Source organism: Euphorbia lathyris, chromosome 9 (genome assembly GCF_963576675.1).
Source record: "Euphorbia lathyris chromosome 9, ddEupLath1.1, whole genome shotgun sequence".
Lineage (NCBI taxonomy): Eukaryota > Viridiplantae > Streptophyta > Magnoliopsida > Malpighiales > Euphorbiaceae > Euphorbia > Euphorbia lathyris.
The window spans coordinates 73,559,512-73,583,794 of NC_088918.1; the positions used below are offsets into that span (position 1 = coordinate 73,559,512).

Sequence of the window (24,283 nt, forward strand, 5' to 3'; positions counted from 1 at the left end):
GATAGAACAGGCCATCGAAACCATCAGTCCCTGGTGCGCTGTCCGCATCCATGCTAAAGACAGTATGACGGATGTCCTCGGGGGAGGGCTTGGATACCAGGAGGTCATTGTCTGTAGCAGAAACCAGACGGGGGATGGTAGAACTAATTGCAGATAGATCAGCCGGACCCACGTCGTTCTTGAAGAGATTCGAATAGTAGCTGATTACATGATTGGCGATACTGTCAGGCTCAGAAGTTGGTTGATCACCGGAAACAATTAGGGAGGTGATACCGGAGTGTGACTTCCGGATTTGTGCTGCCCGGTGGAAGAAAGTAGTGTTTCTATCTCCCGCAGCCAGCCAGCGGACTCTGCTCTTCTCCCGGTAGATTTGTTGCTGCCGAAGTAACTGTAGGTCAAGATCCTCCGACGCTTCTTTTTCCTGAAGATGTAGATCCTCTGTTAATGCATCCTTACTAATTCCGCTTTGAATAACCGATAAACGCCTTTCCGCGGCTTGAATGTTATTGATTACATTCCCAAAGACCGTTCTGTTCCATTCCCGTAGAATAGGGCGGAGAAGCCTGAGCTTGTGACAAAGAACCTGAGCCGGAGGCAAGGAGATTGACGAGGCAGCCCACTGATTTGCAATAACCTGTCGGAGTGTATTATGCGTTAACCACATTGCATGAAAACAGAAGTGCGCGATTCATGGAGCCCCAGATTTACAGTGGAGTAGCAATGGCCGATGATCAGAATGGTAACGGGTGAGAGTCGAGCAGATAACTGAATCCCAGCCGTCTAGGAAGTCCTCACTTACTAGGGCCCGATCAAGATGGCAGTCAACATGAGCATTGCCCCGACGGCAATTCGTCCACGTGTACTGGAACCCTGCGGTTTGAATATCTAGCAGATCGCAAGAGCTAATGAAGGTTCGGAAGTCGTGGCAGGATCCCACTGCAGGAGAGGCACCAATCTTCTCGTGTGCCCCTGTGATGGCGTTAAAATCACCCAAGCAAAGCCAAGGTGAACTGTTTGTAGTTCGAATTTGGCAGAGATCAGACCATAAATCCCGTCTCTGAAGTGTAGAGTTTTTACCATAGACAAAAGTAATCAAATGCACTGAGGAGTTAGAAGCCACCTGTAAAGTCACATGCTGCGCATGAGAGTGAAGAGAAGTAATCCCTGCAGAAGCATTAGAACGGTAAAAGATCCACAAGTTAACAGTTTCATTCTAAGTAATAAACTGTAGGCCAAGCGAGGACCAGAAGCGCTCAGGTATAGTGGAGAAAGGAACCATGGGTTCAACAATGCCCAATAAGTCAGGACTATGTGTCTGGCATAATAGCTTCAATGCTCTTTGTGTGCGGGGGTTCCCGAGGCCCCTGCAATTCCAGAAGAGCACAATCATTGGGGTATCAAAGGCAGGCGGCTATGCCGCTGAGAATGGGCCTCTGTAGGTTGAAGAGTAGCTTTGCTCTTGCTTTTCTTCTTCCTTCTGACTGTGATACAAGAGCGATCCTTATCATCTGGGCAAGAATGGAACCGGATTAACAAAATTCATAAAGTTCCATGAGTCCTTGAGAGTTTCTTCATCTGACCTTTTCGCCTCAGTGCTCTTGAATAGTTGAAGCGCTAAAGGCTGAGGGGCATCGTAGTCAGTCTCAGAATCGCCCCCCGACGCACTACAGTCAGCCCACCACGTGGATTTCCCTTTACTGCCTGTTTCAGGTTGCTGTTCAGCCGAATGCTGAGGCTTCGACCCATGTGCCTGGGCTTGGTGCTTCCCCGTTCTCTGGTGGCTTGGTTTTACGATTTCCCGTTTGGGATTTCTTTTGCAGTTGGCTGTGGAGTGACCCATCGAATTGCAGATAGAACAAAGATCCAGCAGTCTTTCATACTCCAAGAGAACCCAGTGCATCTGAGTATCTGTGTCAACCCGAACCTTGTGCTGTAAGGTCTTAGAAAGATCAACATCTATCAGTACTCTTGCAAAATGACCAAATTCACCTTCCACAGTGTTTCTGTCGAACCGCAGAGGGACTCTTACAACACGGGGCAATGCTGGCCATAATCCGTTTGTCCCAAAACTCCTAGGGAAGGTTATAGAAACGGACCCAGACCTGAGCAGATGTCGACCTGTGCGAATCCGGGTTAAATCCAGGCGACCAAGACGTGAATCTCATGATACCAGGCCTGAGAAAGATTGCGCCTTGCCCCAAACTGTGTGTAAATCCTCTGCAGATGGCATAATTATGTTGTAAAATCCCTTCCCGAGAGAGATTAGACGCCATTCAACTGTTATTCCCCAGATAAGATTCAGCTTGCGTTTCAGGTCCTGGTGTTTCCAAGCAGTTTCGCCCTTCGACAGGGTCACACGGCCAATGACAGAGTGCTTACATAGAAGGAGTCTTTCAGTATAAACTGTTTGTTAAACTTTGACAGCTTTAAAACCTCCCTCTTCGGAGATCAAAGTTCGATCCGATTCCGGAATCATAGGTGAAGCCCGTAACTCATTAACCATAGAGGCAAAAGTTCTAGATGTACCTGGATTGGATTTAGGAGGCGGGAGGTTCTGATCCTCTACGGTGAATTGTAGGGCTTCCGCGACTTTCTCAAACCTGGCTCGTGAGAACAAGTGAGCAATAGCAAAGTCTTCAAGGGAGGGTGTCATGGCGGCGCATCGCCGGCGGCAGCGGCTGATTAACGAGAACGTGCGGCTAACCTTGGAGTATCAATGCCAACGTGAACTTATTATTATTATTATTATTATTATTTACACTCAACATATAATACTATATTAATTAACCTATAAAATCAAACTGGATTGACAAATTTATTTGCTTATGACTAAGACCCCATTTGTTTGCCGAAAAAATTATGTAGTAATTTTTTTTCTTGATTTTATGGTGTTTGTTTTCTTAGGAGAATATTATGTTAGTCAATAGGAAAAATATAAGAAATTGAGTAAAATGTTTTACTATTTCCAAACCATTTTCTTCAGTTCCAACTCTTTCATTCGCTTTTTTTTCTCATATGTTCGACCCAACTATAACCCATATAACAAATAAGAAAAAGAAAAATGAGAGAAAACAGTAAAAATGAAAAAAGTAAAAAAGTGAAAAAAGCAAGAAAATGTGAAAAGCATAAAAAAAACGTGGAAACTAGAGAAATGCATGGAAAAAGTGAAAATGAAAAAAAATGTGAAAACAGGAAAAATGTAAATTTTATTTTAAAAAAACATGCAAAATGGAAAAACATAAAAGGTGAAAACGAGATTTTTTAACATAAAAAACAAGAAAACACGAAAAAATATGAAAAACATAGAAAAAGAAAAGAGTGAAAAATATGAAAAACGAGAAAAATAAAAAAGAACAAGAAAAGCAGAAAAAGACGTAAAAATGTGGAAAATGCTAAAAACTTGAAAAACAAGAAAAAAAATCGGAAAAAGCATAAACTTTGAAAACATTAAAAGGAAAAAACATGAAAACACATAAACTACAAACACATGAAAAGCACTAAAAATGCATATAACGGGAAAAACGTAACACACATGAAAAATGGAAAAACCAAAAAATCGTAAAAACGATAAAAAATAGTGAAAAAGGTAAAAAGACGAAAAACATTAAAAAAGACGTGAAAAACAAAAAAATATGAAAACGAGAAAAATGGAAAACTCGCAAAAAAACGAAAAAAAACGTTTTTTTTTTTCAGTTTTCTATATTTCATGTTTTTACCTATTTTCACAATTTTTTTTCGTAGGTGGTCTGGTTGTTAAATCCTTGAAAACCGTTCAGACCCTCTGGTTTGCTTTTAGACATGTTTACTTAAAAAAATATATATATAAATTTTGACAAAAATATGATTTGAACCTTGAACCTTTAGTCTATAAACTCTAATACTCACCACTACACTACCATTTCACTTATGTCTATTATTAACTATTTAAGATAAACCCTAATACTCACCAGTACACTACCATTTCACTTATGTTTATTATTAATTATTTAAAAATAGATAATAATGTTATAACTTAAATAATTAAAATATAATTTAGTATTATTTTTTTCTATTTAGATAAATATCATTAAAAAATTATTATATTTTCTCAATATTAATACCGTTTAATTAGCATTTAGATTTTAAATATATGCAAATAAATTTTAAAAATCTAATAAATATAAATTTAAATTGAATTATAAAATACATCTCCTATTAGCATATTTACACGTTAGTTATTAATAAAAAATAATCACTATTAATTTTAAATATATATATTTTCTTTAGTTTTTATATTTATTTATTATGTTAAATTTATTAATTTGATACCATGTTTTAATACTAAATAAATGTTATTATATTAGTATAATTTTTATGAATATAGTTAATATTATACTATATTATAAGATTTTTTTTTTGAAACCGTGTTATAAGATTAAATATGAATAAAAATATAATTTGCACATGATTTTTGAATATCGATTGAACCCTGATTGGATTCCGATTAAACCTCAAACCCTTAACCCTTTGTCTTTTCCGGTTGTTTGATCAGTCCGGTTTTGACAACCATGCTTATCTCTAGGGGTGACAATGGAGCGGGGATAAACCGAAAACCGTGGGGATCCGAACCGATAAAGTCGGGGAAAAACCAAAAATTTTGGGTGCTGGGCTGGGGGCGGGGGAAATTTTAGCCCCGAACATTAAAATTGGGCGGGGGTGGATATTACTATCCCCGAACCGCATGGATCCGCAAACCGTCCCCGAAAAACTGTCCGTAAAATCCCCGCAAAATCCCCGTACAATAAAATAAAATATTATATATATCTAAGATAATTAGTATTTAAATGTGATTAAAAAATAATCAGCATTGTGATAAGTTAACTAATACTACATACAACAATTTAATTTAATTTTATTGGTGCTCTTGGTATATCAATTTTGGATTATTGCTATTCTTGGTATATCACATGTATTTAGATATATCAGTACTGAATGCTGAGTTTCTTTATTATATTAGTACTGATACTGAATGCTAAGTTTTTTTATTATATCAGTACTTTGATTTTATTTTATTGTTAATCTAAAGTTATATTTTATGATTTCGTTTTATTGTTGTTCTAAACTGATATTTTATACCAGTAACACGTAGTGAATTTTAAATTTGGGGAATTTTTTAAATTTTATTTGGGGGATTGGGGATTCCCCAAAATCCGTGGAGAACCGTGCGGGCGAGTGTGGGTGCCAAAAAATCCCCAAATATTATTTTGGGGATTCCCCAAAACCGCTCCCGAAAATATTGAGGGCGGAATGGGGAATGCAAAACCGTCCCCGTCCCGCCCCGTTGCCACCCCTACTTATCTCATATTTTTAGAACACAATATTAAAAAAAAAAAATCTAAAAGACCGAACTGCCACGTTTACAAATACTCAAAAAAGGGAATAGCGGGAACTAGATTTGGGCGAAGGAACAAAACCCTAAACCCCCAACTCCACCGCATAATTCATCTTCTCCTTTCTCTTCAATATGCCTTCGTTTCCTCCGCCTGATTCAGTCACTATCTGTGAAATCAATCGAGATCTAAGTATGAATTCTATATCCTTGAACAATTCCACGGTTTTGTGCTTCTCGTTTATCCTGAAAACTGTTCTCTTACACTTCACTGAACTCTGCAGTTACAGCTGAGAGTCTCTCGGACGATCGAGCTCACGACACTTATGGCAAAATTCTGGTTTTTTCTTCTCTTCTCTTTTCTTTACTTTGTTTACCATTGATCAATGTAAGACATGCTGGTTGTTGTTTTTATTGTTGATATGGGGAATTTGTGATAATTAGGGAATGGTGTTCAGCCCCATTTCATTTCAAGCGGATCTATTATCTCCTACCGGTGAAAAGCAGGAAACGCATGATCAAGGAAGGCCTCATGGAGAGGGTACTGAGAGTTATGGGTTGTTGAAAACATTGCAGAGCTTTGCTAGTGATTATATCAGTCGCATTTTCCATCCTAATCATGTGAGCTATACCTTCTAACTTCTTTATTATTTATTCTTGTAATTGATTTTAGTGAAGATATAAGGTTAATGAGGAGGGTGGAAGATGAAATATTTATTCAATTTGTTAAGAAATTAAATAATAAATGGGAAGGGAAGGGGATAGAAATTTAGTTTTGGTTTTCCAATTAATATTTTTTTCACAATGATGAGACAATAATTTTATTATTTTGTCTTCCACAAGGGAAATGGTAAGCCCTTCCCTTTTCCCACCAAATTTTTCAATAACCGAACAAGTTAGAAGATGACTGCACTCTAATGCCTTAGTGAGACTAATTGTTTTACTTGAATAAGTAATGTTTGCAATGAGCCCTATATGCTGCTTCCATTTCAAGTAATTAATATTATTTGTCCTAACTTGATTGGTATTAACTGAAATAAGGGTTAGTTGAGATGAGCTTAGTTTTATCCTCATAACAATTCCATCGTAATCATACCATTGGATCATCTATTAGTGTATTTTCAGTCCTTGTCTTTTCTGTTTGAAAAGAAGTTTTCACACTACTTAGTATTGCGTGCAAAAAAGAAACAAAATGAAGGATTGGTGTTCAAATGAAATATGTTTTTGTGAAATTGCAAAAAAGTTGTGTAATATTCAGTTAAAAGTGATGAGTTTAGGTAGAGATTACTTGCTTTACTGTTAGGTTTCTGTCTTGAAGGCAGTTTTCACTATGGAGGAATTAAATTATATTATATTGCTACATTTCATGCATGTGGGCATCAATGCATATATATTTTTAACTGTGGATGGGACAAAAATTATTATAGAGTTGTGATCTCGATTCTTGCACTTCCTGGACATGACTAATTACAATTCTTGAACTGTTCTGGAGGATAATTTTGTTTTACTAATTTTTATGGAGATAACATTCTATCTTAGCAGCATATAATTGAGAGGAACCATGCGATTGATGTTTTGTCCTTCTGCTTTTCCTACATATGGAATCTTGTAGGTAAACTTGCTGCCAGAAGTTGATTTTAAAGGGGTAAGCTGGCACCAACATAAACATATTATTGCATTTATTTCTGGCCCAGATCAGGTCACAGTTCGTGATTATGAAGATTCAGGTTTGTCCCTTGATACCTAAATATGTGATTCCAGTAATTTAGCATCACTTTGTTTTTCAAACCATTACATTTGACCTTTTTCAACTGAAGCAAAGGATGCATGTATATTAACTTGTGAATCCCAAAGAGATGTTAAAGTTCTAGAGTTTAGGCCAAATGGCGGAAAGTCACTTTCTGTAGCTTGCAAGTAAGTATCGAAAATGTTACTTTTATTTTAATAATTTATTTCATAATTTTGGGAATATATTGTAACTCCGAAGCTCATGCAATCTCTTTCTATCTCTCATGGTGGGTGGAATGGAACTGAATTCAGGGGTGGGATCTGCATCTGGGCAGCTTCGTATCCTGGAAATGCTGCATCTGTGAGATCTGGTGCTGCTTTATCCTTGGGAACTCTTTCTAGAGGCTCTGGAGCTCGATGGACTCTAGTGGATTTTCTCCAAAGTGACAATGAAGAACAAATAAGTGCACTTTCTTGGAGTCCTGATGGAAGATATCCTTAATGCATATGTGAAATTTGATTGTTTCTAACATTTCTTTCATGAGTTGGAATAGTTTTAATCCATCTAAGCTATCATGTCATATGAGTTCTCATATTTACCTATCTTTTGTCACATTTAAGTGGCTGCCTTGCATAGAAAATGTAATGGGAGAGGTTTCTTTTATAATCTTCAGATCTTTATAGCTGCTCAGCTAATCTTCAGTACTCTATATTTTTCCATAAGCATTGATGTGGGGATCTCTTCTTGGGTTTATTTTGGGTGTTGTATTATATTTCCTTGACGTGGCTTCACATACTTGGCATCCGGTTCATATGAAAGCTCTTCATTCACCATATGGGATGCTGCACAAGGTAAGTAGCCCATGTCAAATCTTCAAGTGTCGTTAAAAATCACCTACTTTAACTTTTCAAGTTGAAAAAAAGTGTCATTATCCTTAGACTTGCCTTCGCGTGTGCTTTATTTGTGCCATAGATATGGATTTATAATGTACGTTTGTATATGAACATTACATGACATGTTTCTGGTAATTATAGGGGCCGTATTTTACCTTCTTGACCTCGTGCCACTTGTATGGCTTTCTATGGGATCATTCAAATGTTTGATTATTTCTTAAGGATATTTTATCCACTTTTAGCAAAGGTTTGTCATTTTATCTTAAAATATTGTCGATATTATGAGGAATGCACAAGACTAGAATCCGGACTGTATTATTATTTTTTTAGGTGTTTGGCTTAATGTAGATTGTTGGTATGGATTTGTGAAAGAACAAGCTAGATGGAAAATTAATAGAAGATGTAAGGTACATAGAATGTAAGAAGCGGTTTGGCGTTAAATCTTATTGTCTCTCTAAAGAAGATAAAGTGGATAAGAAAGTAGCCTGTCTGTGAGTGGCTGTCTAGAATCAGGGTTTTGAACAATGGGCAATGTGTAAAATACTGGTTACTTCTTAATGGATAATTGTCTAGGAGTGTTCTTTTGTCATATTAGTAATGATTTGCATTTATAGATTGAGAGAAAGAATCTATCTCTTGCCTGGTTTGTCTCTCTCTCTTTCTCACACACACAAAGCTACTCTCTAATGACAGTCTATCTGAAGCTCTTCCCATATCATTTTTATCATAGTTATATAAATCATGGTTCTTTGCTTATTACATTCTGTGATATTTGAAACTATTCTAAAGTTTCCTTTGAACTTTGTATTTTGTACCATTTTCAAATCTTCATATAACCTTTTGTGCGAACAAGTGAATTAGATAATGCATTAGAAAACATGACTCTATACCACTATTTTTTTCCCATTAGTTGACATCACATTGATATTATATTTTAAATTTATGATGGGTTTAATAGACAGTTTTTTGTTTGTTATTGCATGGTCCATGTCTTGAACATTCTTAAATATCATTAAATGGTTATTTAGGCTGAATTCTACAGTTAATTATTGTGAGAGTGTTTGTATATCAATGTTGTTTACTATGAAACTGGAAGAGTTTTCCATATCATTTAGAGCAAACATTTAAGAAGAAAAAATATATAACCATTACAATGCTATGATACCATATAAAACCTTTTTCCTGCTCTTGTATGAATCTTTATTAGAAAGCTTTATGGAAAACTATCTTGCTGTTGAACAAAGAGTTCCTGCACTGAATGGGAAGTTCCACTGTTATTTTGTAATATGCTTTGTAAAATCATTTGGTTCAGTACAACAGCTTGTATTCTGGACCTTTTTGCCACATGGCAATGGGATTTTGATACCTGGAAATTTATACAAGATAAAATATTATTGTTGGTCTATGTTGCCCGGACACGGATACGGATACGGTATCCGACACGGATACGGGAAACGTCATTTCTATAAAACACAGGACACGGATACGTGGGGGACACGTGTAAATATTAAAAATATTGGGGCACATTTATAAATATTAAAAATATATTTTTATATATGACTTTTTGTAATATAACTAAATAAATACATATAAACGAAATTATAAAACTCTTAACTAAACATAATAAAAGCTTTCCTCCTTAACACTAAAAACCTAGAATTCGAACTTCCTTTGCTTTCTGAATCCATAATCCAATCTCCAAGCAAAACAGAGAAAGAGATTAAAAGTTTGGAAAACACTTAGAAATTTGAGTAGGAAGAGGAATGCAAGAATCCATAATCCAATCTCCAGTCGCTTGTTTTTTTTTTTTTTTTTTTTTTTTTTTTTTCTGGGACACGCGTATCCTTCACTGATACGCGTGTCCAACTTTCCGATATTACGGAAACGGCCCCGACACCGCGTCCCAGGCGTTTCCGTATCGGATACGTATCCGACACACGATACGTTGGGTCTATGGCGTGTCCGTGCTTCAGAGTTGTTGGTTGATGAGCTAGATTCTGTTATTTTTCTTATTCTGTTATATATACGAGAGCTGACTAGTTGCATAAGCAAGCTTGGACCAGAAATTATATATATGTGTGTATATACTAGGTTTTTAGTTTGTTCTCTTTGCCTAAATGAATGGATTTTTTTATGTATATTATATATAGAATTCTAGTTCTCTATTTCTTGCACTGATCTATCTTGATTTTATAATTTATAGGAGTTGGAACACCTATTCGTCGGGGTTTGGGGGGCATATCAATGCTCAGATGGTCACCTACAGGAGATTACTTTTTCTCAGCAAAATTGTATGGCCATTACTTATTTGTTTGATTCTAGATAAAGCATTAGTCCTAATTGTTAAGACAGACTGACAAGCATGCTTTTTTTTAAGTGATGGAACATTTTATCTTTGGGAGACAAACACATGGACATCTGAACCATGGTCTTCAACAAATGGTTTTATCACGGTAAATATACTAAGTTACTTGCAACAAACATAGATGCTTTCTGAATTTATGGTTATAACTCTTTTGATTAAAGATCATGGAGGTATTGAGTTCTTTAGTACAAATCTGCTTCCTAGTTTCTTATTTTATTTAACTTTTATGAATGTTGTAATTAAGGAATTTGATCTAGCTTCCTTGGACTTATAAATTCTTTTTCCAATTTAACTGTTATGAATGTTGTATTAAACTCTTTTTACTCCCTTCTAGTGTTTCAGGAGGAATGAAAAGTTTGAGCTTTATTGTGAATGAAAATTTGAGATATTCTCTCCCTTATCAAGACTTGCTCCAAAATGTGTTTAATTAATTTACCTTTGATGTTTTAAATGTTGTTTAAAAAATTTAGTTACATCAGTAATTGATCTTTTCTTATCAGGGAGCAACATGGGATCCTGATGGACGTATGATACTAATTGCCTTTTCTGGATCTCCAACACTGGCATCTGTTCATTTTGCATCAAAGCCTCCATCTTTAGGTATGCAAGCTTGATGTTCAAGTTATTCCATGTGATTTGTCTGTTCTTCCCATACAAGAAAAATGTCTTATTTTAAGTTACAACTTACATCTAAAAGATTGATAAAAGACCATCCAAAATCCTCTGAAATTTTACTTAGTTAATCCATGGTTAACATTTTTGTTGAGAATATGCAGGTTTTTTTTTTCTTTTTTAAACGTTGGGAGTTGAGTATATTTTAGTAGTGGTTAGTATGCAAATAATCATTGTCAATCCAATAGTTTGAGAAATATAATAGAACTCCGAAGTTATGCTTTCACCATAAGAAAATTTATGTTGATAAAAGTAAAAGCGATGGAGCACCGTCTACATGTAAGATTCACGCAACAAATCATGGCATTGCATTCAAATGGTTAAATTGCTTTCTTGATCTGTTAAAGCTTTTAAAAAGCCAAAAGTTTTCCAGGCAGAGAAGCTGTGCATATAAATTAAGATAGTAATCTAAATGCAGTTCTTATGATATATCCTGACTTTGAAGACCCGAAAAAGTGAGGTTTATATTTTTTATTTGGAGAATCTCATAAAGAAAATTCTTATGCAACCAAGGTCTTCCTAAAAGCAGATTTTCGTTTTCATTTTTTTTGCTGAAATATCTTCAGGAGAATAGATTAGTTGAAATCTGAAAGGAGAGGAAATTTTGTCACTAGTATGTCTATATGTTGTCACTATTGGTTTCAATTTGAAACCCTTGATATGATTGGTTTTTTATATGTCCATGAATTCTATATTTTTAAATGCTTATAAATGACTGAAGTTTCCTAATTCCTGCAGACGCCCACCTATTGCCAGTTGATTTGCCCGAGATCATATCATTGACAGGCAGGTATAGATAAGACTACTTATATGGCACTATCTAGTTTTTCCATTATAATAGTTTTGATGGTATTTACACAAGAAGTAGGTATCGGGTGGTTCCTGACATTGTGCTTTGAGGTACTTAAGTGGTGGATATTGCCATATTGTCTTGGATTTTTTATGCTCTGCGGCTCAACCCTCAATCATAGAAACATGACTTAGAATTCTTTTCTATCTACTTTTTCAATTGTGGTTCTCCAAAACTTTTGGTTTATGATGACACAGTCCATTGTCAACCACTCAACATTGTTTTAGTGACTTTTGATTTCTTTCAATCTATATTTGCTACTTGGGATAAGGTCAAATTTGACTCTATGGTCATTGGCGAAGCACAATTTTTCCTTTCACGTGCAAAATAACTCATTTTTCCCCGTGGTAGAAATTCTAGCTCAGTTTTGACCTAAAAGAGTCATCTCGCTAATTTGTTTGGGCATTTACTTAGAAAAGGGTAAAATTGAGTTAAAGTTTCTACCATGGAGCCAAAATTGGGTATTTTGTACGACAAGGGTAAAATTCATCTTCCCAGCAACTTTATGGACAAATTTGACCCTTAATCCTTTCAACTTTGCATTCATGACCAAATGTATTGAATTTTTACAATGTTCTCAATTTACCTCACAATTTTTCTTCAGGACTTCACAACAACATTTTGAGTACCTACCTAAAATAAAAGGATTTGGTTCACCTTAGTTGAATATAGGATTTGGTAGAATTATTTTCACATATAAATAAAAGGTTCTCAAGGTTCCTTGAACTATGTATAAAATAAATAATTTTTTTTTAATTTTTTTTTACTAATTTAGTATGATAAATTTACCTCTTAATGTTCTAGTCATAAGTGATTCGGACGAAGTGATGCTCCGAAAACTGTTATTTTCACATGTTTTCCTCTGCAGTCAAGGGATTGAGAAGGTAGCCTGGGATGGTTCGGGTGAAAGATTAGCTATATCTTACAAAGGAGGGTATGATGCTTACAAGGGTCTCATTGCTGTATATGATGCTAGAAGAACACCCCTAATTTCTGCATCCCTAATGTCAGTTAATTCATCAAATATCATTTTAATTTCATCTTCAGCTATTGTATTCCTTTAGTTCCCGTTTTTTGGGACGTTGGTTCTTTTTCTTTTTTCATCTTTGGCCAGTATATAATTTTGAGTTGCTACGGTATTTATCAGTGGGTTTATTAGAGGACCAGGAGACAGCACAAAGCCAATTGCATTTTCATTTCATAGCAAGTTCCGACAGGGACCATTGCTGTCTGTTGTAAGCTTTCTAATTCCGTTACGTACATCTTTGGCTTCTGTTTCTAGATACTCATTTATGCTTTGTGATGCTTTCTTACTATTAGCCTACTGCCTCAGATGTTCTGATATTATAAACTTAACTGAAACAGACTGTGACAGTAAATTCGCACATGTCTTTGTGTGTATTTGTAGCCCCGTAAAATAATTGCTAGTCAGAACATTTCTTTTTTTTTGTGCAGTGTTGGAGCAGTGGATTTTGCTGTACCTATCCTCTCCTTTTTCATTCAAGTTGAGGTAGGTTACTTCGGTTCGTCTCCCAGTTGCCGTAATGAATTCAATTGCAATAGTTGAAAGGGATTTGCAACTTTTGATGGAGAAACATGTTTCAAGCGCCTTCAATGTTAAATTCACATTATCATCTTGCCTTCTCCGCAAGGAGAGAAGTTTTCATCCTTGTCGCTAAAAGCTCAGGTCAGCGGCTGGTGCAATTACTAGTATGAAAATGCAGAGAAATTGTCTTGAAACTCTTTCTTAAGCTCAGAAAAGATTGTAGTCATACTCATGATATGTAATCTGTATGTTTTAGATGAATATATATGATATAAATGTAATAAAAGCAGTAATTGTGTTTAACAGCAAGCGGATTCTCTATAAATTGTGTTATCATGTGAGAAATTAAGCCCTAATTCCTTTGCTGCATATTTCAGTTTTTTTTTTTTTTAAATTCAATTTTTAACTGTTAAATTGAGGTCCAAAGAAAGTTGTCAGTTCTTTTAGGTATAAAATCACTAAGGAAGTGTTTGGTTAACTGATTTTTTTACTCGGGAATGGGAATGGTTCTTCTCCATTCCTAGTGTTTGTTTGAATAAAAAAATGTATGGTATACAAATTTTATTCCAAACGAATGGGAATCATGATTCCGACCTCCTGACCCATCAATTATAACTGATTCTGCGCCTGATCTATTAATAATTAAAATATTAATTATTAAAAAAAATGTCACCCACGATTCCACTCCTATTTATTAAACTGTTTGCACATAATTGAATTTTTTTTTATAAGAAATACATTTCCAATAACTGATTGTTTAACTATGCTTTGAAAATAGTTGCAAATAATTGATTATTTTAATTGAATTTTTTTAAGTTGCAGTTATTTTTTCTATGCAATTCTCTTTAACATTTTTTTTAAGTTAAATTGTTTTATTATTATTAAATTCGCGATTCCGGATTAAACCAAGCATAATTATAAAATTATGATTTCGATTCTGATTCCGTAACATTCTCATTCCGATTCTGAAATTTAAACCAAACTCCCCTAAGAATTATAATTTATATAGCATGTAGATTTAATTTTATTATTTATTTGAGCAAGCTTTCTTGTTTGAGTGTCATTGAATTTAGGGTAAAGTTCAAATAAAACCCCTGTGGTTTTACTAATTTTCAGATAAAGGACTCTAGTTTACTTTTGGTTTCAAACTTGGATTAATGCTATTAAAACCATCTATAACGACCTAAAAATGAAAATTTTCAAGAATTAAAGTTGTTCAATGTCATATTTTCTATGGAACTACATTTTCAATTTTCTAAAATCATCTTTTTTGGAACTTTCTCTCTCTAAACATTAACTTTTTCTCTATTTACCAAACATCATCTAAACAATCTCAAAATAAAAAAGTTGAAGAAAAGTTGAAGAATTAAAGTTGCATAGAATATTAGTAGTTCTTAAAATATGTCATTTTTAAAGTCGTCAAAGATGATTTTAATAGTATGAATTGAAAAAGTCCTTATTTTGTTAAAGTTAAAAACCTCAATCCCCGTTTTGACAAAAAGTAAACCAGTCCTTTATCTGAAAATTAGTGAAACCACATGAGGTTTTATTTAAACTTTACCCTTGAATTTATTTTAAAAACTAGGATAGTTTTGAGATAATATATAAAAACTACATAGTTTTGAGTTGATATGGGAATAATGGATCCTAAAAAATATTCAGCTTTCTGGGATATGTTCAACATCATCTGCAATGTAAAAGTATACATCTCATTTACAGCATACATACAAAAACATAATAACATGTTTCTGTGAAAAACAAGTGATCTGAAAAGAAGATAACATGACCTTTCGCCATCTGCACTGTACATAACTTCAGTGGATAAGGTACAATGGACCCGACAAACAAAAAAGAAAAGAAAAAAACTAATATAAAACCTCATAGGTTACAGCAGTTATGATAACTAATTAGTGTTACCATCCAAAGTATGTGATTGAGTTACGGGTTTTCTCGTGGCATTCTAATCTAAAACAAGCCCGCATTTCGATTTCTTGCCCTTAGAACCTACATTTACTGTTTAATTGAGGCTCATTAAGAGAGAACCCTAATCTCTGGAATTACCTAATAGGAACTCAAAACTGTTGCTCCTGTATAAACCATCATTACACAAACTGTCTGCAAACTATGACTGCCAACAGAATTCATTGAATCATCTTAATTTTTATGTCTTTCCTATGTCTTCCCCACATTCTTGAATCATCTTAATTTCTAATTTTGTTTAATAAAAAGAAATAAGTGTCATGAAAGAATATTACAAAATAATTAGTAAATTAATAGATAATAACAAGAGTCCTACAAAAAAAAAAAAAAGGCGGCCCGGTGCACTACGTGTCCCCGCTGAGCGAGGGTCCGGGGAAGGATCCCACCACAAGGGTGTACTGGGGGCAAGCCTTCCCTTGCCAATTTATTTGGCAAGAGGCCGCTCCTAAGACTCGAACCCGTGACCTCTTGGTCATACGACAACAACGTTTACCGTTGCGCCAAGTCTATGATTGAGTTACCAGTTTTCCTAGTGATATTCCAATCTAAAACAAGTCTGCATTTTGATTTCCAGCCCTTAAAAGTTAGAATTACTTTGAGTAAGGAATAGGAACTTGAAACTGTTGTTCATTTCAATAAATAAAACCATGAGTACATGTTCAAAATAAATGCATAAAAGAATCATATCAAACCACATCAATTAATGTACAATAAACCTCAAGAGATTTAAGCTGTGCATAGCATACCAAATCTTTACTTTTTTGGTTGCATAAAAGAATCTTGTAGTCTACATACATATACTCAAGGAAGAAGAGTATGTTGTATTACATGCCAAACCAAAAACAGACCAAATGCTTCTGCTTCATGTATTACAGGATTCACTATCCTCTTTTATGCTTCAATATCAGAGCTTGTGAGAGATTTCTAGATTTGTTTCATTTTGTACAACTATATGCCATCAAAATAACACAACATCAATTCGTATGACTAATCATCAATAATCCATTAAAAGAAACAAGAACACAATAGTTAAAAGGAAACAATCAATCAAAGGCATATTCAACATCATAGGAGCACCAGAAAAGCAATCAACCGATAGCACCAGAAAAGTTGAAATAAGAGAAATGAACTCAACCTTTGATTCACTCTAGGACCAACAGAAAAACAATCTTTAGGATAGACTTACAAATTTTCCATAATGATATCTTTCTTACATGACAGATCCACTACCAAAGCTACTGTGGTGTTATCTGCAGAAAAGCCTTGTTCTTTCACTTATGAGCTCTATCCCCTTCGACAAATTCTTATGCCATAGAAATCCATGAATAATCACGTTGTAAGAGATACTATTTGGTGAGTACCCATTTTCTTTCATTTTCATGAGCACTTGATATGCTTCATCTAATAGACCTTCTTTGCAAAGTCCACCAATCATTATATTATAAATTGTAACATCGGGTTGCAACCCTTCAACAGAAAGCATGGAAAATAATTTCTTTGCATCTTTCAACCTCCCAGCTTTGCACATCCCATCCATTAGAATACCATATACAACTATGTTACGCTTCAACTTGTACCTTTTCATTTCATGTAGTAGGTCTACGACAACATCAAAATTTTGAAGTTCACAAAAGCCGTGTAACAAAGTTGAGTATCCTACTATATCTGGAAGATAATCACGAGCACACAAGTCTTTGAAAAACTTCATAGCTTCCCCAGGACTTCTTGTATAGCATAAGCCACGTATAAGAGCATTATAAGTATAGTTGGTAGGAGTTAAACCTCTACAAAGCATTTCATCAAAAAGTTGTTCTGCCTCATCTATCATTCTCCATTTACAATACCAATGAATCAATATGTTATATGTTTGAACATTAGGATTACAACCCTTTATGATCATCACATTAAAAACATTCCTAGCTTGATTCATTTGCATATCCAGACAACATCCATCTATCAATGAGTTGTAAGTAATAACATTGGGTTCCATACCACTGTGAATGATTGTTCCAACCACAGATAGAGCCTTATCCACCATTCCTTCTTTACCAAATTCATCAACCAAAATGTTGAAGGTAATTATAGGTGCTATGTTTTGATCCAACATTTCATTGAACAACATAGAAGCTTTCCCCCACTGATCCGAATAGCATAAACATTGAATTAAAGAACTGTAGGTAACAACGTCGGGTAAAATTCCTTTACTTGTAATCCTTGAGAACAGGTGAAATGCTTCCTTAAGGAGACCATACTTGCAAAGGCTATCAATTACACAACTGTATGTGACCACATTAGGCTGACAACCCCTCTCAACCATTTTGTCAAGCAAACTAAATGCCACATTGAATTTGCCCATTTTAGATAGACAATTGACAATCACATTATAAGTCTGTACATCAGATTGACATCCTAAGGCAACCATCTTGTCAAAACAGTTTACTGCTTCAACAAGGTTTCCCTGTTTACATAACCCATTAATCAGAGTAGTAAAGGTTACTATGCTAGGCTCTAAACCAAGTTTGAACATTTTCCCCAAAACAGAGAACCCAAAATCGACTCGGTCTAAATGGCAAAAGAAATTAATGACAATAGAAGTAGTATAGACATCAGGTCTAATACCCGCAGATTCCATCTGCTTAGACAAAGAAAGGACAGTCTGGAAATGGTTCAATTTAACTAGTGCAGATAATAATTTGTTAAATTGAATAACAGAAGGAGGTGAATTCAAACGAAGCATGTGATTGAAGGAAGAAATGAGATGATGAAAGGTTTTTATTGCAGAGGTGGAATAAGGAGTATGAAGAAGAGAAAATGAATTAGCAGAAAAAGTCATTACCAGATGAGATGAAAACGCAGAGAGAAGGCGTCTGCTGCTGCTGCCGCTGGTCCTTAGCATCGTGGGTTTAAGTTTAGGGTTAGGAAATTGAAGAGTGTGATTTGAGAAATGGAGATGCTGAGTGAGAAAGAGTGAACCAGGGTTAAATGCATCATTGGTCACTTAATTTATATGATTATTTCAAAATGTTCACTAAACTTCAATTTGTTTTAATAAAATCACCCAACTTTAAGTATTATTTCAAATAGATCACAGCGACCATTTTATTGATAATAACACATTAGACTGATAACGTGTTTGACACATCATCATTAGTGAAGTTAAATTTGTGATCGGAACGACACGTGACAGCCACGTATGCGTCACGATCTACAACATGAAGATATTATATGGTAAATCAAACACTGAGTCCGAAACTCAAGTTCATTTGAATGTGTTAGAGAGAGAGAGAGGAGAGTTAGAGGGAGAAAGTGAAAATGACAGAGATGAAAGTTAGAGATAAAAATGATATTTGATAAAAATGGAGGAGAGAGAAAACAAGGATGAAGATATAAGGTTGAAGAAGATGAGTGTGTCTCATTTTCATTAAAAATATGAATTAAAAATTGATGATTTGGCATATTGACTGGCTTGACCGATCATTTTTACTTGGTGTACACTTTAGTGGAATTACTTTATTAAAATAAAAGAAAAGTTCAATATATTTTATTAAAACACAATGAAATACAATAACTTTTTAAAAAACGGATCTTAAACTTTCGTGACCATTGATATAATTTACCTCTCAACGGTAAGCAAACAACTATTGCAGCACTCTATTTGAGTTTGATTCCCGCTATCATTTTTAGAGTTCCGACCCTTTTATAACTTTGAAGTTTTCTCTCATGGTGGACTAGAAAAGCAATCAACCGATAGCACCAGAAAAGTTGAAATAAGAGAAATGAACTTTACCTTTGATTCACTCTAGACGCAACAGAAACAATCTTTAGGATAGATTTACAAATTTTCCATATTGATAACTTTCTTGTATGACAGATCTACTACCAAAGCTACTGTGGTGTTATTCGCAGAAAAGCCTTGTTCATGCATTTCAATTATGAGCTCTATTCCCATGGAGAAATTCTTGTGCCGTAGAAATCCATGAATAATAACATTATAAGAACAACTATCTTGTGAACATCCATTTTCTTCCATTTTCCTAAACATATTATATGCTTCATCTAATAGACCTTCTCTACAAAGTCCATCAATTATTATAGTATATGTATAAACACCAGGTTGCAACCCTTCAATACAAAGCATGGAAAATAATTTCTTTGCATCTTTCAACCTCCCAGCTTTGCACATCCCATCCATTAGAATACCATATACAACTATGTTACGCTTCAACTTGTACCTTTTCATTTCATGTAGTAGGTCTACGACAACATCAAAAAATTTAAGTTCACAAAAGCTGTGTAACAAAGTTGAGTATCCTACTATATCGGGAAGATAACCACGAGCATATAAGTTTTTGAAAAACTTCATAGCTTCCCCATGCCTTCTTGTATGGCATAAGCCAAGTATAAGAGCATTATAAGTATAGTTGTTAGGAGTTAAACCTCTACAAAGCATTTCATCAAAAAGTTGTTCTGCATCATCCATCATTCTCCATTTACAATACCAATGGATCAATATGCTATAAGTTCGAACATTAAGATCGCAACCCTTTCTCATCATCACATTCAAAATTTTCCTAACTTGATGCATTTGCCTATCTAAACAACATCCATCTATCAATGAGTTGTAAGTAATAACATTAGGCTCCATACCCATTTGAATGGCCATTCCAACCACAGATCGAGCCCTATCCACCATTCTTTCTTTACCAAATTCATCAACTAAGATGCTGAAGGTAATTATAGTTGGTGTTATGTTCTGATCCAACATTTCATTGAACAACATAGAAGCTTTCCCCCACTGATCCGAATAGTATAAACATTGAATTAAAGAATTGTAGGTAACAACATTACGTAAAATTCCTTCGCTTCTAATCTTTGAAAATAAGTGAAATGCTTCCTTAAGGGGACCATACTTGCAAAGACTATCGATTATAGAATTGTATGTCACCACATTAGCTCTCAACCATTTTCTCAAGCAAACCAAATAGCACGTTGAATTTTCCCATTTTAGATAGAGGATTGACAATCACATTATAAGTATGTACATCAGGTTGATATCCTAATGCAACTATATTATCAAAACAGTTTACTGCTTCAACAAGGTTTCCCTGTTTACAAAGCCCATTAATAAGAGTATTAAAGGTTACAATGTCAGGCTACAATCCAAGTTTAAACATTTTCCCCAATACAGAGAACCCAAAATCGACTCGGTGTAAATGGCAGAAGCAATTAATGACAATAGAAGCAGTATAAGCATCATGAGAAATTCCCACAAACTCCATATGGTTAGAGAAAGAAAGGACAGTCTGGAAATGTTTCATTTTAACTAATGCAGATAACAATTTGTTAAATTGAATAATAGGAGGTGGATTCATAAGAAGCATATGATTGAAGGAAGCCATGGCATCATGAAAGGTTTTAATTGGGTTTGCAGTTGGAGGGGTGGAATAAGGAGTATGAAGAAGAGAAAAAGGCATTACCTGATGAGATGAAAAGAAAGAGAGAAGGCGTATGGTGCTGCAGCTGCTGCTCCTTTTTAGCATGGTTGAAATAGAAGGTTTTGAAATGTGAAATGGAAATGGGGACAAAAAGAGAGAGAGTGAAATGCAGGTTTATGAGTAAACAGAAATTGTGATGATTAGGGAAATTGCTATGTTTTGAAATGTGAAATGGAAATGGAAAAGTTGAGAAAGTTGAGAATACTGAAATGGTGATTTCATTTGAAGCAGGAAAGGAACAGCATGATCAAAGAGAGTTGTTCAAGACATTGTCATCCTAATATTCTTTTTTCTTTTTTCTTGTAATTGATTTTATTTATTGGCTATTCTTAAATTATACATTACTTGTCATGTGTTTAAGAGAAGAAAACATTGGAAATTAAAAAATAAAAATAAAAAGGAGATTTGAAGTTTTTCCAATACATGACTTCAAACAGTGAAGTTTCTCGAGTTGAGATTCCCATCACGATTACTCAATACAAGAAAAGGTTGAGCTCATCAATTGTTAGAGAAGTATTATGTAGACCGTGCAACATATTAGATCTAATTAAACTATAAAATTTATCTATTTATTATTATTTTTTTTCAAAGAAAACAGACATGCTTGGAGTCCTATCTATCCTTAATTTTGTTTGAGGTTCACTAAATTGAATGATCATACTCCAATTTTGGTTTGTAATATTGAAAGGGATAGATCATTTCATACAGTTTGTGATGCTACCATTACTGAATCTAATTCTACACAAATCTTCATCATTTTGAAATGAAATACTCGGTTATAGGTGGATACTCGGTTTACGGGTTTTCTACTGACAAAAAGCTGCAATCAATTATGACAACTAGTCAGTGTTACGAGTTTTCTAGTGACATTCCAAACTAAAACAAGTGGACTTTTCGATTCCAAACCATTAGAATTAGAACAAATGTTTGCTGTTTAACTGACTCTCCTATTAAGAGAAATAGCTGGTACTATAAAAAAAATTAGCAATACATACATACATGCTATCAAACTAAATAAATAAAAGCATAACAAATACAGGTTCAAGTATAAATGAATCATATCAAACCTCAAGAAATGTGTGCTCTGCATAAAAGAATCTTATAGTCTACATATACTCAAGGAAAAAGAGTATGTTGTGCGGAATTAACAAAAGATAAATAAACAAACAAATCGAAATACAGATTTACGTGGTTCACCAACGTTGTGTTGGTTAGTCCACGGACAGAAGGAGAATAGTATTTATTAGAAGGCGAAAATCGGATTACAAATTAGGTTTACGTAACGAAGTATTTATAATACTCAATCTAACCTAAACCAACTTATATACTCAAGGAAGAAGAGTATGTTGTATTAAGAGGATGCCAAACCAAAAACAGAGAAAACGCTTCATGTATTGGAGGATTCACTGTCCTCTTTTATGCTTCAATATCAGAGATTTCGGTTGAACCTGTGATTCAGAGAACAGAATTTCAAATGTATTGTCAAAATAAGACACAACAACAATGTGTACATACGGTATAACTAATCAGTTTAGACAGCCTGAAGCCAATTGCATTTTCTTTTCACAGCAAGTTCAGACAGGGACCAGTGCTGTCCGTTTTAAGCCAATGTGAAATACTTCTTGGACTGCTGTTTCTATTGAGGGTGCATTGAATAGTCTTCTTAAAATCATGAAAATTGTACTCCAACTTTGATTCATACCACTTTTTAATTCCGAAACTCAAACTAGGTGAAAAATCAGATACAAACACAAGTGTCAGAAATAAAAAATCAACATTAGCAAATTAATTCATCATGTCTCTAAAATGTACCAAACTCACTAAGTGTTTTTATATACTAGTGTATAACCTGATATCCACAAAGAAACGAATAACAAGCCAACATTATAGTATACGGACTAAATAGTTTACAGAAACAAATCTGATCACTCATATGAAAACCCTAGCAGAGAATCTTCTGATGAGATTTCCAACAAGTTGAACCGCATCATCAAGAAAGCAAAATGCAAATTCCGAATGTGCCTCCCCCAATGTTTACCTTGAATCTCCTGTTCAATTACCTAGTAAGACAAAAGCTTCTTCATCAGAAGTTATCTGCATAGATATTATAATTACTTCTACCAACTCCAACTCTTTTGCATAATTATCAAAGTTCACAATCTGAAAAAATAGATATTATTACCCATATAATCAGAACATCCCTAGACGATATAGAAAGCTTTACATTTTTACCCACTGGAACCCAATTATTAGAAAGCTAGATGTTGAGTAAAACCGAGCACATTAGGTCTGTGTCAAAGAATGTCTATCAAGGAAGAACATGTTGCATTAGATGGAAAACATAAAACAGAGCAGATGGTTCCGGTTCACGTATTAAAGGATTTACTCTCTCTTTTATGCTTGACATAGTGTTCCAGTTCCTCAGGGAATTATTGATTTACAATTATATGACATCAAAATAAGACACAACAACATAAGAATTAAAAGAAAACAATCAAAGACATATTCATCATAGGAGCAGAAGAAAACTTGAAATAAGAGAAACGAATTGCACCTTTGATTCACTATAGGAGCAGGAGAAAAATGATCCTTTAGTATGGAGTTACAAATTTTTCAGAATGATATCATTCTTGCATGACAGATCCACTATCAAAGCTACTTTATTCCCTTTGTGTCGTAGAAATCCATGAATAATCACGTTGTAAGAGATACTATCGGCTGAACATCGATTTTCTTTCATTTTACTGAACAAATTATATGCTTCATCTAGTAGCCCTTCTTTGCAAAGTCCATCAATCATTATATTATATTATATGTTTGAACAACAGGCTGCAGCCCTCCAACAAAAAGCATAGAAAATATCTCTGAACCTTCCAGCTTTACACATCCCATCTCTGAACCCCCATAAAAATTGCTCATTTGATGATAAGTTTAAGAGTAAATTAACATTTAACCCATAAAGTAGTCTTAATATACAATTAAGTCTGTAAAGTTAGTACCTATTATTATTTTACTCCAAATCAAAATTTATATATCAATTCAATTTTATAGTTTCACAATATTTGACAAAGTATTTCAAATACAATAGTTTTCAATACCTAACAATTTGTTAAGTACTAATTTATCCATAATATCAATTTTTACTTGTTAAGTTAAGATTTGAACTACTAATTAGTAAAGGTAAGATTTTTTTTTTTTTTTTTTTATTATAAAAGGAAAGGTAAGATTTGAACTTTAAACCTTTAAAATCTACAAACGCCCTATATCACCATTTTAGTTATAATTATTATTAACCATTCAAAAATATATAATAATTTTATAAATTAAATAATTAAAATATTATTTAAGTTTTAAGTTTTAAGTTTTTTTTATATATTTCAATAAA

General features: G+C 34.2%; 2 protein-coding genes and 1 long non-coding RNA gene across 4 annotated transcripts; 1 reads left to right on the forward strand and 2 right to left on the reverse strand.

The window, feature by feature from the left end:
* Positions 1 to 5,402: 5,402 nt before the first annotated feature.
* LOC136206477 (aladin) lies at positions 5,403 to 13,792 on the forward strand. 2 transcript variants are annotated; one of them, XM_065997539.1, is made up of 14 exons: positions 5,403 to 5,561; positions 5,653 to 5,708; positions 5,813 to 5,989; positions 6,981 to 7,095; positions 7,186 to 7,282; positions 7,409 to 7,588; positions 7,890 to 7,948; positions 10,194 to 10,281; positions 10,368 to 10,443; positions 10,856 to 10,955; positions 11,766 to 11,817; positions 12,746 to 12,883; positions 13,025 to 13,112; positions 13,333 to 13,792. In XM_065997539.1, exons 1-14 carry the CDS (start codon positions 5,504 to 5,506, stop codon positions 13,384 to 13,386), a joined length of 1,338 nt encoding a protein of 445 aa, XP_065853611.1. In that variant the 5' UTR covers positions 5,403 to 5,503; the 3' UTR covers positions 13,387 to 13,792. The 2 variants fall into 2 exon arrangements, 1 of the variants encoding a protein (XP_065853611.1); XR_010676286.1 differs by lacking the exon at positions 13,333 to 13,792 and having other exon boundaries at positions 11,766 to 11,813.
* Positions 13,793 to 16,062: 2,270 nt separating this feature from the next.
* LOC136205405 (pentatricopeptide repeat-containing protein At1g12300, mitochondrial-like) lies at positions 16,063 to 18,344 on the reverse strand. Its single transcript, XM_065995978.1, has one exon. It carries the CDS (start codon positions 18,297 to 18,299, stop codon positions 16,650 to 16,652), a length of 1,650 nt encoding a protein of 549 aa, XP_065852050.1. The 5' UTR covers positions 18,300 to 18,344; the 3' UTR covers positions 16,063 to 16,649.
* A 4,331-nt stretch (positions 18,345 to 22,675) lies between these two features.
* Positions 22,676 to 23,762, reverse strand: LOC136205185 (uncharacterized). The gene is made up of 2 exons (XR_010675853.1): positions 23,453 to 23,762; positions 22,676 to 22,958 (listed from the first exon to the last, which is right to left on the reverse strand). It is a non-coding gene; the product is annotated as an uncharacterized lncRNA (long non-coding RNA).
* Positions 23,763 to 24,283: the final 521 nt, after the last annotated feature.

Excerpts from the sequence above, each read along its gene's own strand:
- LOC136206477 (XM_065997539.1), top strand. The coding sequence starts at position 5,504 with ATGCCTTCGTTTCCTCCGCCTGATTCAGTCACTATCTGTGAAATCAAT. Across the intron at positions 11,818-12,745 it reads ATCATATCATTGACAGGCAG|TCAAGGGATTGAGAAGGTAG; the intron begins GTATAGATAAGA and ends TTTCCTCTGCAG. Across the intron at positions 12,884-13,024 it reads CTAATTTCTGCATCCCTAAT|TGGGTTTATTAGAGGACCAG; the intron begins GTCAGTTAATTC and ends GGTATTTATCAG.
- LOC136205405 (XM_065995978.1), bottom strand. The coding sequence starts at position 18,299 with ATGCTAAGGACCAGCGGCAGCAGCAGCAGACGCCTTCTCTCTGCGTTT.